Below are 16,726 nucleotides of genomic sequence, written 5' to 3' on the forward strand. Positions count from 1 at the left end.
AGTGTTCTAGCTCTTCGCTGTGGCGAGGTCTACCACTCCGTCCATGTGAGTGCCACCTCTCCCATCACATAGTGTTCTAGCTCTTCGCTGTGGCGAGGTCTACCACTCCGTCTATGTGAGTATCACCTCTCCCATCACATAGTGTTCTAGCTCTTCACTGTGGCGAGGTCTACCACTCCGTCTATGTGAGTGCCACCTCTCCCATCACAAAGTGTTATAGCTCTTTGCTGTGGCGAGGTCTACCACTCCGTCTATGTGAGTGCCACCTCTCCCATCACATAGTGTTCTAGCTCTTTGCTGTGGCGAGGTCTACCACTCCGTCTATGTGAGTGCCACCTCTCCCATCACATAGTGTTCTAGCTCTTCGCTGTGGCGAGGTCTACCACTCCGTCTATGTGAGTGCCACCTCTCCCATCACATAGTGTTCTAGCTCTTTGCTGTGGCGAGGTCTACCACTCCGTCTATGTGAGTGCCACCTCTCCCATCACATAGTGTTCTAGCTCTTCGCTGTGGCGAGGTCTACCACTCCGTCTATGTGAGTGCCACCTCTCCCATCACATAGTGTTCTAGCTCTTCGCTGTGGCGAGGTCTACCACTCCGTCTATGTGAGTGCCACCTCTCCCATCACATAGTGTTCTAGCTCTTCGCTGTGGCGAGGTCTACCACTCCGTCTATGTGAGTGCCACCTCTCCCATCACATAGTGTTCTAGCTCTTCGCTGTGGCGAGGTCTACCACTCCGTCTATGTGAGTGCCACCTCTCCCATCACATAGTGTTCTAGCTCTTCGCTGTGGCGAGGTCTACCACTCCGTCCATGTGAGTGCCACCTCTCCCATCACATAGTGTTCTAGCTCTTCGCTGTGGCGAGGTCTACCACTCCGTCCATGTGAGTGCCACCTCTCCCATCACATAGTGTTCTAGCTCTTCGCTGTGGCGAGGTCTACCACTCCGTCCATGTGAGTGCCACCTCTCCCATCACATAGTGTTCTAGCTCTTCGCTGTGGCGAGGTCTACCACTCCGTCCATGTGAGTGCCACCTCTCCCATCACATAGTGTTCTAGCTCTTCGCTGTGGCGAGGTCTACCACTCCGTCTATGTGAGTGCCACCTCTCCCATCACATAGTGTTCTAGCTCTTCGCTGTGGCGAGGTCTACCACTCCGTCCATGTGAGTGCCACCTCTCCCATCACATAGTGTTCTAGCTCTTCGCTGTGGCGAGGTCTACCACTCCGTCCATGTGAGTGCCACCTCTCCCATCACATAGTGTTCTAGCTCTTCGCTGTGGCGAGGTCTACCACTCCGTCTATGTGAGTGCCACCTCTCCCATCACATAGTGTTCTAGCTCTTCGCTGTGGCGAGGTCTACCACTCCGTCCATGTGAGTGCCACCTCTCCCATCACATAGTGTTCTAGCTCTTCGCTGTGGCGAGGTCTACCACTCCGTCTATGTGAGTGCCACCTCTCCCATCACATAGTGTTCTAGCTCTTTGCTGTGGCGTGGTCTACCACTCCGTCTATGTGAGTGCCACCTCTCCCATCACATAGTGTTCTAGCTCTTCCCTGTGGCGAGGTCTACCACTCCGTCTATGTGAGTGCCACCTCTCCCATCACATAGTGTTCTAGCTCTTCGCTGTGGCGAGGTCTACCACTCCGTCTATGTGAGTGCCACCTCTCCCATCACATAGTGTTCTAGCTCTTTGCTGTGGCGAGGTCTACCACTCCGTCTATGTGAGTGCCACCTCTCCCATCACATAGTGTTCTAGCTCTTCGCTGTGGTGAGGTCTACCACTCCGTCCATGTGAGTGCCACCTCTCCCATCACATAGTGTTCTAGCTCTTCACTGTGGCGAGGTCTACCACTCCGTCTATGTGAGTGCCACCTCTCCCATCACATAGTGTTCTAGCTCTTCACTGTGGCGAGGTCTACCACTCCGTCTATGTGAGTGCCACCTCTCCCATCACATAGTGTTCTAGCTCTTTGCTGTGGCGAGGTCTACCACACCGTCTATGTGAGTGCCACCTCTCCCATCACATAGTGTTCTAGCTCTTCGCTGTGGCGAGGTCTACCACTCCGTCTATGTGAGTGCCACCTCTCCCATCACATAGTGTTCTAGCTCTTTGCTGTGGCGAGGTCTACCACTCCGTCTATGTGAGTGCCACCTCTCCCATCACATAGTGTTCTAGCTCTTCGCTGTGGCGAGGTCTACCACTCCGTCCATGTGAGTGCCACCTCTCCCATCACATAGTGTTCTAGCTCTTCACTGTGGCGAGGTCTACCACTCCGTCTATGTGAGTGCCACCTCTCCCATCACATAGTGTTCTAGCTCTTCACTGTGGCGAGGTCTACCACTCCGTCTATGTGAGTGCCACCTCTCCCATCACATAGTGTTCTAGCTCTTCACTGTGGCGAGGTCTACCACTCCGTCTATGTGAGTGCCACCTCTCCCATCACATAGTGTTCTCGCTCTTCGCTGTAGCGAGATCTACCACTCCGTCCATGTGAGTGCCACCTCTCCCATCACATAGTGTTCTAGCTCTTCGCTGTGGCGAGGTCTACCACTCCGTCTATGTGAGTGCCACCTCTCCCATCTCATAGTGTTCTAGCTCTTTGCTGTGGCGAGGTCTACCACTCCGTCTATGTGAGTGCCACCTCTCCCATCACATAGTGTTCTAGCTCTTCACTGTGGCGAGGTCTACCACTCCGTCTATGTGAGTGCCACCTCTCCCATCACATAGTGTTCTAGCTCTTCGCTGTGGCGAGGTCTACCACTCCGTTTATGTGAGTGCCACCTCTCCCATCACATAGTGTTCTAGCTCTTTGCTGTGGCGAGGTCTACCACTCCGTCTATGTGAATGCCACCTCTCCCATCACATAGTGTTCTAGCTCTTCGCTGTGGCGAGGTCTACCACTCCGTCCATGTGAGTGCCACCTCTCCCATCACATAGTGTTCTAGCTCTTTGCTGTGGCGAGGTCTACCACTCCGTCTATGTGAGTGCCACCTCTCCCATCACATAGTGTTCTAGCTCTTCGCTGTGGCGAGGTCTACCACTCCGTCCATGTGAGTGCCACCTCTCCCATCACATAGTGTTCTAGCTCTTTGCTGTGGCGAGGTCTACCACTCCGTCTATGTGAGTGCCACCTCTCCCATCACATAGTGTTCTAGCTCTTCGCTGTGGCGAGGTCTACCACTCCGTCCATGTGAGTGCCACCTCTCCCATCACATAGTGTTCTAGCTCTTTGCTGTGGCGAGGTCTACCACTCCGTCTATGTGAGTGCCACCTCTCCCATCACATAGTGTTCTAGCTCTTCGCTGTGGCGAGGTCTACCACTCCGTCCATGTGAGTGCCACCTCTCCCATCACATAGTGTTCTAGCTCTTTGCTGTGGCGAGGTCTACCACTCCGTCTATGTGAGTGCCACCTCTCCCATCACATAGTGTTCTAGCTCTTCGCTGTGGCGAGGTCTACCACTCCGTCCATGTGAGTGCCACCTCTCCCATCACATAGTGTTGTAGCTCTTCGCTGTGGCGAGGTCTACCACTCCGTCCATGTGAGTGCCACCTCTCCCATCACATAGTGTTCTAGCTCTTCGCTGTGGCGAGGTCTACCACTCCGTCCATGTGAGTGCCACCTCTCCCATCACATAGTGTTCTAGCTCTTCACTGTGGCGAGGTCTACCACTCCGTCTATGTGAGTGCCACCTCTCCCATCACATAGTGTTCTAGCTCTTCACTGTGGCGAGGTCTACCACTCCGTCTATGTGAGTGCCACCTCTCCCATCACATAGTGTTCTAGCTCTTCGCTGTGGCGAGGTCTACCACTCCGTCTATGTGAGTGCCACCTCTCTTATCACATAGTGTTCTAGCTCTTTGCTGTGGCGAGGTCTACCACTCCGTCTATGTGAGTGCCACCTCTCCCATCACATAGTGTTCTAGCTCTTCGCTGTGGCGAGGTCTACCACTCCGTCCATGTGAGTGCCACCTCTCCCATCACATAGTGTTCTAGCTCTTCACTGTGGCGAGGTCTACCACTCCGTCTATGTGAGTGCCACCTCTCCTATCACATAGTGTTCTAGCTCTTCACTGTGGCGAGGTCTACCACTCCGTCTATGTGAGTGCCACCTCTCCCATCACATAGTGTTCTAGCTCTTCGCTGTGGCGAGGTCTACCACTCCGTCTATGTGAGTGCCACCTCTCCCATCACATAGTGTTCTAGCTCTTCACTGTGGCGAGGTCTACCACTCCGTCTATGTGAGTGCCACCTCTCCCATCACATAGTGTCTAGCTCTTCACTGTGGCGAGGTCTACCACTCCGTCTATGTGAGTGCCACCTCTCCCATCACATAGTGTCCTAGCTCTTCACTGTGGCGAGGTCTACCACTCCGTCTATGTGAGTGCCACCTCTCCCATCACATAGTGTTCTAGCTCTTCGCTGTGGCGAGGTCTACCACTCCGTCTATGTGAGTGCCACCTCTCCCATCACATAGTGTTCTAGCTCTTCGCTGTGGCGAGGTCTACCACTCCGTCTATGTGAGTGCCACCTCTCCCATCACATAGTGTTCTAGCTCTTCACTGTGGCGAGGTCTACCACTCCGTCTATGTGAGTGCCACCTCTCCCATCACATAGTGTTCTAGCTCTTCACTGTGGCGAGGTCTACCACTCCGTCTATGTGAGTGCCACCTCTCCCATCACATAGTGTTCTAGCTCTTCGCTGTGGCGAGGTCTACCACTCCGTCTATGTGAGTGCCACCTCTCCCATCACATAGTGTTCTAGCTCTTCGCTGTGGCGAGGTCTACCACTCCGTCTATGTGAGTGCCACCTCTTCCATCACATAGTGTTCTAGCTCTTCGCTGTGGCGAGGTCTACCACTCCGTCTATGTGAGTGCCACCTCTTCCATCACATAGTGTTCTAGCTCTTCGCTGTGGCGAGGTCTACCACTCCGTCTATGCGAGTGCCACCTCTCCCATCACATAGTGTTCTAGCTCTTCGCTGTGGCGAGGTCTACCACTCCGTCTATGTGAGTGCCACCTCTTCCATCACATAGTGTTCTAGCTCTTCGCTGTGGCGAGGTCTACCACTCCGTCTATGTGAGTGCCACCTCTACCATCACATAGTGTTCTAGCTCTTCGCTGTGGCGAGGTCTACCACTCCGTCTATGTGAGTGCCACCTCTTCCATCACATAGTGTTCTAGCTCTTCGCTGTGGCGAGGTCTACCACTCCGTCTATGTGAGTGCCACCTCTTCCATCACATAGTGTTCTAGCTCTTCGCTGTGGCGAGGTCTACCACTCCGTCTATGTGAGTGCCACCTCTCCCATCACATAGTGTTCTAGCTCTTCGCTGTGGCGAGGTCTAGAACTCCGTCTATGTGAGTGCCACCTCTCCCATCACATAGTGTTCTAGCTCTTCGCTGTGGCGAGGTCTACCACTCCGTCTATGTGAGTGCCACCTCTTCCATCACATAGTGTTCTAGCTCTTCGCTGTGGCGAGGTCTACCACTCCGTCTATGTGAGTGCCACCTCTTCCATCACATAGTGTTCTAGCTCTTCGCTGTGGCGAGGTCTACCACTCCGTCTATGTGAGTGCCACCTCTTCCATCACATAGTGTTCTAGCTCTTCGCTGTGGCGAGGTCTACCACTCCGTCTATGTGAGTGCCACCTCTCCCATCACATAGTGTTCTAGCTCTTCGCTGTGGCGAGGTCTACCACTCCGTCTATGTGAGTGCCACCTCTCCCATCACATAGTGTTCTAGCTCTTCGCTGTGGCGAGGTCTACCACTCCGTCTATGTGAGTGCCACCTCTTCCATCACATAGTGTTCTAGCTCTTCGCTGTGGCGAGGTCTACCACTCCGTCTATGTGAGTGCCACCTCTTCCATCACATAGTGTTCTAGCTCTTCGCTGTGGCGAGGTCTACCACTCCGTCTATGTGAGTGCCACCTCTCCCATCACATAGTGTTCTAGCTCTTCGCTGTGGCGAGGTCTACCATTCCGTCTATGTGAGTGCCACCTCTTCCATCACATAGTGTTCTAGCTCTTCTCTGTGGCGAGGTCTACCACTCCGTCTATGTGAGTGCCACCTCTCCCATCACATAGTGTTCTAGCTCTTCGCTGTGGCGAGGTCTACCACTCCGTCTATGTGAGTGCCACCTCTTCCATCACTTAGTGTTCTAGCTCTTCGCTGTGGCGAGGTCTACCACTCCGTCTATGTGAGTGCCACCTCTTCCATCACATAGTGTTCTAGCTCTTCGCTGTGGCGAGGTCTACCACTCCGTCTATGTGAGTGCCACCTCTCCCATCACATAGTGTTCTAGCTCTTCACTGTGGCGAGGTCTACCACTCCGTCTATGTGAGTGCCACCTCTCCCATCACATAGTGTTCTAGCTCTTCACTGTGGCGAGGTCTACCACTCCGCTGTGGCGAGGTCTACCACTCCGTCTATGTGAGTGCCACCTCTTCCATCACATAGTGTTCTAGCTCTTCGCTGTGGCGAGGTCTACCACTCCGTCTATGTGAGTGCCACCTCTTCCATCACATAGTGTTCTAGCTCTTCGCTGTGGCGAGGTCTACCACTCCGTCTATGTGAGTGCCACCTCTCCCATCACATAGTGTTCTAGCTCTTCACTGTGGCGAGGTCTACCACTCCGCTGTGGCGAGGTCTACCACTCCGTCTATGTGAGTGCCACCTCTCCCATCACATAGTGTTCTAGCTCTTTGCTGTGGCGAGGTCTACCACTCCGTCTATGTGAGTGCCACCTCTCCCATCACATAGTGTTCTAGCTCTTTGCTGTGGCGAGGTCTACCACTCCGTCTATGTGAGTGCCACCTCTCCCATCACATAGTGTTCTAGCTCTTCGCTGTGGCGAGGTCTACCACTCCGTCCATGTGAGTGCCACCTCTTCCATCACATAGTGTTCTAGCTCTTCACTGTGGCGAGGTCTACCACTCCGTCTATGTGAGTGCCACCTCTCCCATCACATAGTGTTCTAGCTCTTCGCTGTGGCGAGGTCTACCACTCCGTCTATGTGAGTGCCACCTCTCCCATCACATAGTGTTCTAGCTCTTCACTGTGGCGAGGTCTACCACTCCGTCTATGTGAGTGCCACCTCTCCCATCACATAGTGTTCTAGCTCTTCACTGTGGCGAGGTCTACCACTCCGTCTATGTGAGTGCCACCTCTCTCATCACATAGTGTTCTAGCTCTTTGCTGTGGCGAGGTCTACCACTCCGTCTATGTGAGTGCCACCTCTCCCATCACATAGTGTTCTAGCTCTTCGCTGTGGCGAGGTCTACCACTCCGTCTATGTGAGTGCCACCTCTCTCATCACATAGTGTTCTAGCTCTTTGCTGTGGCGAGGTCTACCACTCCGTCTATGTGAGTGCCACCTCTCCCATCACATAGTGTTCTAGCTCTTCGCTGTGGCGAGGTCTACCACTCCGTCTATGTGAGTGCCACCTCTCCCATCACATAGTGTTCTAGCTCTTTGCTGTGGCGAGGTCTACCACTCCGTCTATGTGAGTGCCACCTCTCCCATCACATAGTGTTCTAGCTCTTTGCTGTGGCGAGGTCTACCACTCCGTCTATGTGAGTGCCACCTCTCCCATCACATAGTGTTCTAGCTCTTCGCTGTGGCGAGGTCTACCACTCCGTCTATGTGAGTGCCACCTCTCCCATCACATAGTGTTCTAGCTCTTTGCTGTGGCGAGGTCTACCACTCCGTCTATGTGAGTGCCACCTCTCCCATCACATAGTGTTCTAGCTCTTCGCTGTGGCGAGGTCTACCACTCCGTCCATGTGAGTGCCACCTCTCCCATCACATAGTGTTCTAGCTCTTCGCTGTGGCGAGGTCTACCACTCCGTCTATGTGAGTGCCACCTCTCCCATCACATAGTGTTCTAGCTCTTTGCTGTGGCGAGGTCTACCACTCCGTCTATGTGAGTGCCACCTCTTCCATCACATCATCTTGGATGACCTTCAACATCAAATATACCTCAATTCCTCAAAAACAACTTATCATCTTCAATGCCTAAAAATTCCCCCCTATGTTGTAGGAAAAATTCCCCCGTTTTGAGTGAAAATTTCCCATTTTATTACTTAAAAAAAACGTTCATAGTTCGAAATGCCTCAAAATACATTTACCATGGAAAAAAATCTCCCTGCGTGGCTTAAATTCCCTATGGACAAACCACCCTAAGCCGTTGAAAAAACCATGACCTTGACCTTTACCATAACTTGGAAAACTTTATTTTTTGAAGGAAAAAAAAAGGTCCAAAAATACAAAAAATTTACTTCAAATGTTTAGTTACTCAATCGATCACGGTCCTCGGTTCGATTCCCTTCGAGAGTAAACTAATTTATTAGTAAAAAAATTAAAAAAAATTAATTAAAAATTTTAATTAAATTTTATAAAACATTCTTGCCTACAAAAAACTGCCTTCTTGGATTCTAGAACTTCTCCCATTTTAATCCGCTATTTTTGAAAATCATTAATTATTAAGCTAGAAATTCGGAACAAAATAATCATTAAAAAATCACTTTTTAATTAACTGCTTGATAAAATTTATTTCCATTACATCGATGCAAAAAAAATATTTTAAGGAAATAAATACTTATTTAATAAAATATGGTGAAAAGTCCTAAAAGAGAAATAAATTCCTCATCTACCAGCCACCAATTGATGCTATCGATTTCTATCCTTGATTCGATCCTTGCTCAATGCAAAAAATATTATTTCATGAAAATACTAATTTAATTAAAATTACAAAAAATGACAAGTAAAGGAAAAAAAACCAAATTTACAAATAAAATATTTATTACATAAATTTTACAAGAACAAACAATGAAATTACTAGCATTTCTAGATTTCTACAGTCTTAGAAGGCGAAGCGAGTCCTTCACATCACTTGGCATGTGTTTTCAGGGCATTAACACATGCCAGTCGATTAACCAGACACGTTCAGTTGGTGGTTAGGCACATCCAGTCGGTGGCCTAGCACATCAGATAGGTTAGACAGACACATCAGATAGGTTGGACAGACACATCAGATAGGTTGGACAGACACATCAGATAGGTTGGACAGACACATCTAACAGGTTGGCCAAGCACAGCTAGTAGACTGGTCAGACATGGCCATTTGGTGGTCAGGCACATAGTATCCGTAGCCAAGAGGTCTAATTTTTCGATACTCGGCGAACATTTTAAACAGGTTACGTGAAATGTCATACGTATAGATCAGGCGTCTCCGAACCACAACACCAATTTTGATCTGACTACAGACTTGAAGATGTACAATAAACAAAAAAGACGTAAATTTGGAATTTGGAGCACATTAAATAAGAAAACACACTTGGAAGCACATTCGTCAAAGATAAAAAACATTAAGAAGCACATTTGATAAAAAAAAAGGAAGCTCATTAGTAAGCACAATCGAAAAAAGCAAGCAAATTTTAAAAAAGAAGCACATTTGGAAACCCATTCGACAAAAAAAAAAAGCATGTTCGACAAAAAAGAATCAATTGAGGAAGCACATTCGAAAAAAAAGGAAGTACCTAGATTAGGAAGCACATTAGAAAAAATGTAGCACATTCTAAAAAAATTGAGCACATTAAGAAAACCTGATTTTACGAAAAGGACGCATATTTGAAAAAAAAATCAACTTCGTGTGACACAACTCGATCAGAGGGATACGATCTCGCCACAGGGATGTGATCGCATCCCTTCATTAGGATACGATACTACAGACTTGACTATGCGCATTTTACGAAAACAAAGATACAACTCAGTAGGATATGACTCCGTCAGCAGGATACAAGTCTCAGGATGCAATAGGATAAGACTCTAACAGCTCCAGCGACATTTGGCTACAAGAATACAATACTACAGAGCTACTACAAGTCTACGAGGTTAAAATGCTTCAAGGCAAGAAGGCTACGAGGCTACAAGTCTACAAGGTTACAAGGTTACAATGTTAGTTACAAAGCAACAAGTAGTTAGGCTCAAACCGTCGTTGGATACAAGAGCTCCAAAAACATTTGGCTGCAAGGTTACGAGGCTACATGGCTACATGGCTACATGGATACATGGCTACATGGCTACATGGCTACATGACTACATGACTACATGACTACATGACTACATGGCTACATGGCTACGAGGCTACAAGGCTACAATGTTGCGAGTCTGCAATGCTCCAACTGGCTATGAGGCTACATGGCTTCGCTAAACATCAAGGAGAAGAAAATTCGTCTTGCATCTCAGCTGTAATAGACTTTGTTATGATCTTTTTTTAAAGTTTACATGATAGTGTTTCTCAGTTGTTTTAAAATTTAATCATTTGATAATGTATCGTTTTTTTTCTGTATTCCAAGTGATAAATATTGCAAGTGCTGATTTGGTAACATAAATTAACTAACTAAACGAAATTCTTGACTAAAATTGCATATCTCATATCGAATAAAAAAATTCTTTCAACGATTATTTTCTCAGGAATATCCAGTAGCACACTGAGAAAAACCAGTAAAATATTGGCAAGAATTATCAGGAACTTACGAAGGAAAAAACCAACAAAATAATGGGATAAGTAATTGGGAACATTCGGAGAAAACACTGGAACAAATGGAACAAATGGTTTAACCAACAAAATATTGACACGAATAATGAGCACACTGAGAAAAACAACTAACGTTTTGCTATATCAAAATCAGTGAACCAAAAAAAAAAAATTATATTTAAAAAAAATTACAAAACAACTTCTGTCAGCTTAGGAACTTCTCCTGTGTTCAGCAATGATAGAGGTCCTGCACAAGCCGGAAATAAGTATAGGCGATGGCTTATGACATATGGCTGACCCAAGATCAGTTGCCGACGTGGAAAGTGATGCCGGTGAAGCAGAGTCTTGCCACATTCACAGTTCCTGATGCACACGGGCTTTGATCTTGGCGATGGCTGTCGATACATTGATGACATCTTTATATTCGCCGACGTTTTGAAATACACCAGTGAAAAGGCGTTAGATTCTGTGGCTTTTCACATGTCCTGCCATACCCACATTACCTGAAGAACGGTGGCTCTCCGCTTGGCGATAGATCTTGAAAAGTTGCTGACCTTTGCATGGTTTTTGACAGTCTGAATGGACCCCGGTTAAGTGGCGTTAGTACTGTGTCATAGCAAGCGCTCTGCCACACCCACATACCTCGTGAACAGTGGCTCTCACTTTGGCGAGTGCTCATGACACGCTACTGACCTAAGCATGGTCGCTGACAAGGCGGTTGCATCAAGTACGTTGTCTTTGCACGTGTCCTGTCACACACATAACACCTGACGCACAGTGGTCTCGATTTGGGGATTTTTTTTTCGATACGCGGCTGACCTGGGCACGGACGCCGGCATGACAAAGCAAACTGGTGAAGAGGCGTAAGTTTCTTTGCACGAGCAAGTGTCCTGCCATAAGCACAATACCTGACGCATGGCTGCTCTCAGCTTGACGATGTCTCGAGACACATGACTTCGGTGAAGCTGAGGTCAGGTACAGGTACTGCCACATCAGCAGTACCTGATTCATGGCATCTCCCACCTTGGCGATGGCTCGACACATTGCTGACATCGGCATGAGCGACATGGCGAGTGATCCCGGTGAAGCGGCACCAGGTACTGAGCCTAAGCATGCATCCTGCCAAACCCACAGTACCTGATGAAGTGCTGCGCAGTCGCAGTCGCTGATGTCCAGTGGAGTGACATCAGGTATTGTGCCCTATTAGTGTCCTACCACACCTAGATTACCTGACGCATGGCTTTGCTCACCTTGGCATGTAGCGAGGGACACCAGTGAAGCGGTGTCAGTCACACCAGAACAACCCTTATTCCAAGGGCGTTGCCCGAAAATAACAGTTTGCCACACATACTTGGTCAGCACTCGTACGGTCACTCCTCTGGCAGTGTTCCGTCCAGGCTCTCCTCTGACTGTGTCATTGCAAGGCTCGACCCCACACACTGGCCACTGGTTATCACTCAGTGTACCAGTTAGTGAACTCGTTAAATTATGGCAACATTTCAATATATAGTTTTAGATAGAAAATTAAATTATTAATTTTAATGGATTTTAGATCTTAGAATAAGTAATTATTCAAAATGGTAAGTATGTTTTTTTAAATAAATAAATTGACAGTAAAATTTTTAAATGTCAGAGCGCGAAACTGTACAGCAATTTAATGACTCACCAAAATTAAAGTTTTAAATCATAGATATCTGTGAATTCTTTTTATATAAAGTAATATAAAATCATAATATTTTAAAATTATTCACTATCTTTGAGCTGCAGTTATTAAAATGTCACACCATTAAAATAGCTCACACCTCACATGGTTAATTTTGGTCCGAAAAGGATACCGATGATAACGACATGTTTATACTATGATCTTCATTCTTAAACATGTTGTATGTTAATGTTGTGGAGAAATTAACAGATTATTACTGAGTAAAAAATTTATTTTGTGCAGGTGAACTCCAATGGCCTGTTATCATTCCTGACGGATATTCCAAGTTTTTTCAACATCCAGTTCCCCTTGGATTATCCAGTGATAGCACCTCTCTACACGAATGTGGACACTCGAAACAGCGGTTCCGTCTATTACAGGTAACGAACACACTGTTAACATGCCAAATATATTTTTAGTTTATAGGATAAAAATTAAGCAGGTATTTGGCCCTTGTACAGTGTAAAAATGTTTGTACTTTACAATGGACCTCCTTGGAAACACATTTGCCAACTATAACACTTGTAAAACTACAATGTAGAGCTTTGTCAAATTACACATGGCAATGCTATTGTAAATAATAATTCTAAAGCAGAAAACTAAGACGGACCAATCAATGGCATAAATTGATTAACAAATTTTTTAAAAGTTTGTTATAAGTAATGTAGGTTTTAACAGATGGAAATTAATTTAACTTAAAAGTTCCTGATTTGTTACAGAAGAATATACAGTAAAATCCCGCTAATCCGAACTAATTGGGACCGAACCCTGTTCGGATTAGCGAAAATTCGGATTAGGCGGAATTTTGTCATATAATCCCATATATTATTTTTTTGAGACGTTTTAGTGTCTGATATATCAAATATGTAAGGAAGGTCAGACGAAAAATACACCTTTAGTATTTAGCGTACATATTTAGTGTCATATAATATTTTTAATTACTCACATAGATAGATAAATTATAAGTTTCTTATGTACATATTAATAAACGTACATTACTTGAAAAACATGTTTTTTCTTTACTTTTCTTAGTTCTTAAATAATATAATTTTTTTTATCCTAGCCCTGTTCGGATTAGGTGGATTTTCGGATTAACGGGGTTCGGATTAGCGGGACTCTACTGTAAATGTAGGCCCGGAAACGGGATTCGCCAGGTGGGGCATGTGGTGCGATCGCTATCTTGGATTGTGACATCATGGTGACCATTTTGGATTGTGACGTCACGGTGACCATCTTGGTTTCAAAGTTCCTCAAAACATCAGGGGAGGCCAAAATTTCTCGGAGAGGAACAATTTTCGTCGGAGAGGGGCAAAATTCCTCTTTAGCCCCATCAGAGGTCATGATCTCAACCTTGACAACAAACATGAAATCTTTAATTTTGGACCAAAACATTTCCGAAATATTAAAAAAAAAAAAAAAAAAATAAGAAAAAATTGCTTTCTTAAAATTTTTAGTTACTTAATCGCTTTCGGTCCTCAATTAAATTTCCGGCGAAAGTAAACATGTAATTTATTAATAGAAAAATTATAAAAATTCGTTTAAACAATTAAAAAAGTTGAAATAAAAAAATTCTTAAGTCACGCCCGCTATCTTGGATGTGTTGCGCCCGTCTGCCTATTGCTGTGCAGTCGGGCCTAGGTGGGTTCGAGTGCCGAGCGGCACACTCGCTGATAGCCAAAATTAAGGGATAGGTACCCCAAGAAGGAACTCCATAAATCTGTGGAAGATCACTTTTACTCCTGCTCCCAACTCTACACTTCATATACGTACAAGTCAGCCACAACCATAATTACATTCTAGACATCCGCTCCCTCCGAGAGCCTAGCCTCCTCTGCTGTTCCCCAGCGTCTCTCACCTCAGTCCACCGCCAGCAACGCCCCAAGGCGTCCGGTCACGAGGCACGCCGGCTTCCAGGAATCAGCAGCGACGCACACGCATGATCATCCTCGGTTTGTACAGCATACAGTTCTGTGTACATGCCCGCTGACGTGTTCAGATTACAAACATTCGCTACGCATCAGCCGGCTAAGTGCACATGTACCATTTCCACTGAATCATAACAACTACGTACTATCTTTAAAAAATGTCTTAAAACGTATGATTAAATGAAATAAATACAATACAAAGAATACAAAGAAATAATCTTGTCGATATGTCTATCCTCCCGGAATTCTGGACACTACAGATGACATCACCTCCACCATCTTGAAAATCCATAATTTTTATGCTAGAAAATCGGGAAAAAAGTTTTAAATTAATAACAAATTATATTATTAAATTTTTATATTAAAATATATAAAAAGTACTGTGCTAGAATCCGCTGACATTATTCGATTAAAAATAGAGCTGGATCCTTCCTCCACGGAAGCCACCAGCAGACTGACCTTCCACCACTAATGCCAAGGTAGATATATCGCCATCTAGTATGATGTCACATCCGCCATCTTGTTTAAGTGTGCTGAAGGCAGCCATATTAAATCCGACATATTGTCTGGTAGAGGGCGCTGCCACCATATTAGTTTAATTTTTACCCTCTAGAGTGCAGTAATTATTGTCAGGGCACCCGCCATCTTGAAATTTGCCCGCCGATTTGAAAATATGTAATTATTAAGCCAGAAATTAGGAATAATTTCCAAAAATTATCAAACAAACACCTGTTAAAATAATGATTGATACGATCTATTCCTGTCCCTCGGTTGTATCCTCAAATTACGCAAAAAGTTAATTTTAGGTAAAAATTTATTATTTAATTAAAATTACCAAAAATTGACAGGATCGAGAAATAAAACAAAAAATTTCAGTTATTAATGTATTACATAATTTTTACTTTGCTACAAGTACAAGATAAGAGTTATATATTCAGTGAGCAGTATCTGTTTGTTCTCATTTGCAATAGATCCACGTGACTAAGTGTCCATCCGCTACTTTTTCCCTGGTATTCTTCCTCTTCTTGACAAATTTTTTCAATAGCATAATTTACAGACACTTCTACATCGTGTGATAGGTAAAGAGCTGCATTTATCGTCTTGCTCTTTTGCAAGTCTCGTCCTGAAATGGCTCATATTTAACGTAACTACATTCCAGCCACAAATTATACTTCACTGACCGATCGCGTTCTAATACTTCTTCAAGTTGATTAACAATATCCTTCTTGGCATCAGTTAGAAAGGTACAAACATCTCTTGGTGCAAGAGAGCTGTTCAGATAATAAAAGTCTTTGCACATGCCACGGAATGCTGAATCTTCCAAGTAGTACCATTTTCATTCGGTCTGAACGCCCCAAGAACAGTCATAGGCTGTGTTAGAGGTGGGTTGTTACAGCAATTTTCTGTATCAGTTCCAACCAGTTAATGATAAAGTGATGTACTGGTTACAAGTAGCTGATATTTTGGTATCAGCTACAGCAGTAGCGGTTCCAGGAAGCAAAAAGGTATCAGCATTCTCGTTACAGGTTACACATGTCATCACCAGCGTAAAAAGGTATCAGATTTCTCTTTCCACGTTCTTCGTATAAAGGTATCAGTTTTCTCATTCTACATTCTTCGTAGTCGAAAAAAGGTATCGGTGTTCTCTTTCCACGCCTTTCGTAATCTGAGTCTTCAATCTTCGCAAGAAGCACGCACTGCGCACTGAGCGTACTTTGATATGGGACAATAAACAAAACGACTCGTAACAATTTCGCTCTGCGCCTCTCCTTCAACGCCTTCCTCTGCGCTTCCACCTCTACATTCTTTCCCTTCTTTATCCCTTATTCGTTGTGCCGCTCCCTCCCCTTTCACAAGCTCCGCCCAAGTGACCGTCATCTGCGATCGGGTTCTGCGCACATTGGCCCTGGTGTTGTTCCAGGTGAATTCTAAACTGATACTAAAGTACTTGATACTGGAATAGTGTACTCGTTTGCAGTTCCTGATACATGCGTGTATCAGTTACAAAGTAGCAGTTTGATACTCTGCAACCCACCTCTAGGCTGTGTTGCATGCTGGGTTGAGAGGCATTGCGCGCACGAGTCTCTACCTTAACTTGCGGAGCGGACTGCAACACTAGCTGGTCCGCAGCAGGTGAACGGACTTCACCTGTGGAGTTTTTAGCTAGTCGTCTCAAATTGTCGATACGAGTAAACCATGCATGGCACTAATCATAGCTAAACGCCAAGCCTTTGTTGATGCCTTCGTGCACCTCGAGAGAACGCAAATGTCTTTTCACTGAAGTTACAGGGATATCTAATATGTATTGTCTGTATTCCTCTATGCATCTTTACTCCGTAATGCACCACCAATACGGGTCTTCTGCTATATCAGTATCGACCATTTGACGAGAGAAACACTTCATTTGCAGCTTATGGCATGTCTTTTTCAATTATAATTTTTTTTCCAAATGCCTTGCGACATTTCTCATAGTTAAATTTTGTAAGACGCGGATTATCAACACATTCTGTCTTCTCGTGTCGGCGAGCCTTACTGTTCGAGAAAACTGTGTCA

At 45.7% G+C, this 16,726-nt stretch overlaps 1 protein-coding gene across 3 annotated transcripts in view; it reads left to right on the forward strand.

The window, feature by feature from the left end:
• LOC134538547 (nidogen) overlaps nt 1-16,726 on the forward strand; it is a 183,762-nt gene that overhangs the window by 24,547 nt on the left and 142,489 nt on the right. For all 3 annotated transcript variants that reach the window (XM_063379965.1, XM_063379966.1, XM_063379967.1), the window contains exon 3: nt 12,492-12,628. In XM_063379965.1, the coding sequence (XP_063236035.1) occupies nt 12,492-12,628 (137 nt within the window). The remainder of the gene's footprint in view (nt 1-12,491; nt 12,629-16,726) is intronic.

The sequence above is a fragment of the Bacillus rossius genome, chromosome 13 (genome assembly GCF_032445375.1).
Source record: "Bacillus rossius redtenbacheri isolate Brsri chromosome 13, Brsri_v3, whole genome shotgun sequence".
NCBI lineage: Eukaryota > Metazoa > Arthropoda > Insecta > Phasmatodea > Bacillidae > Bacillus > Bacillus rossius.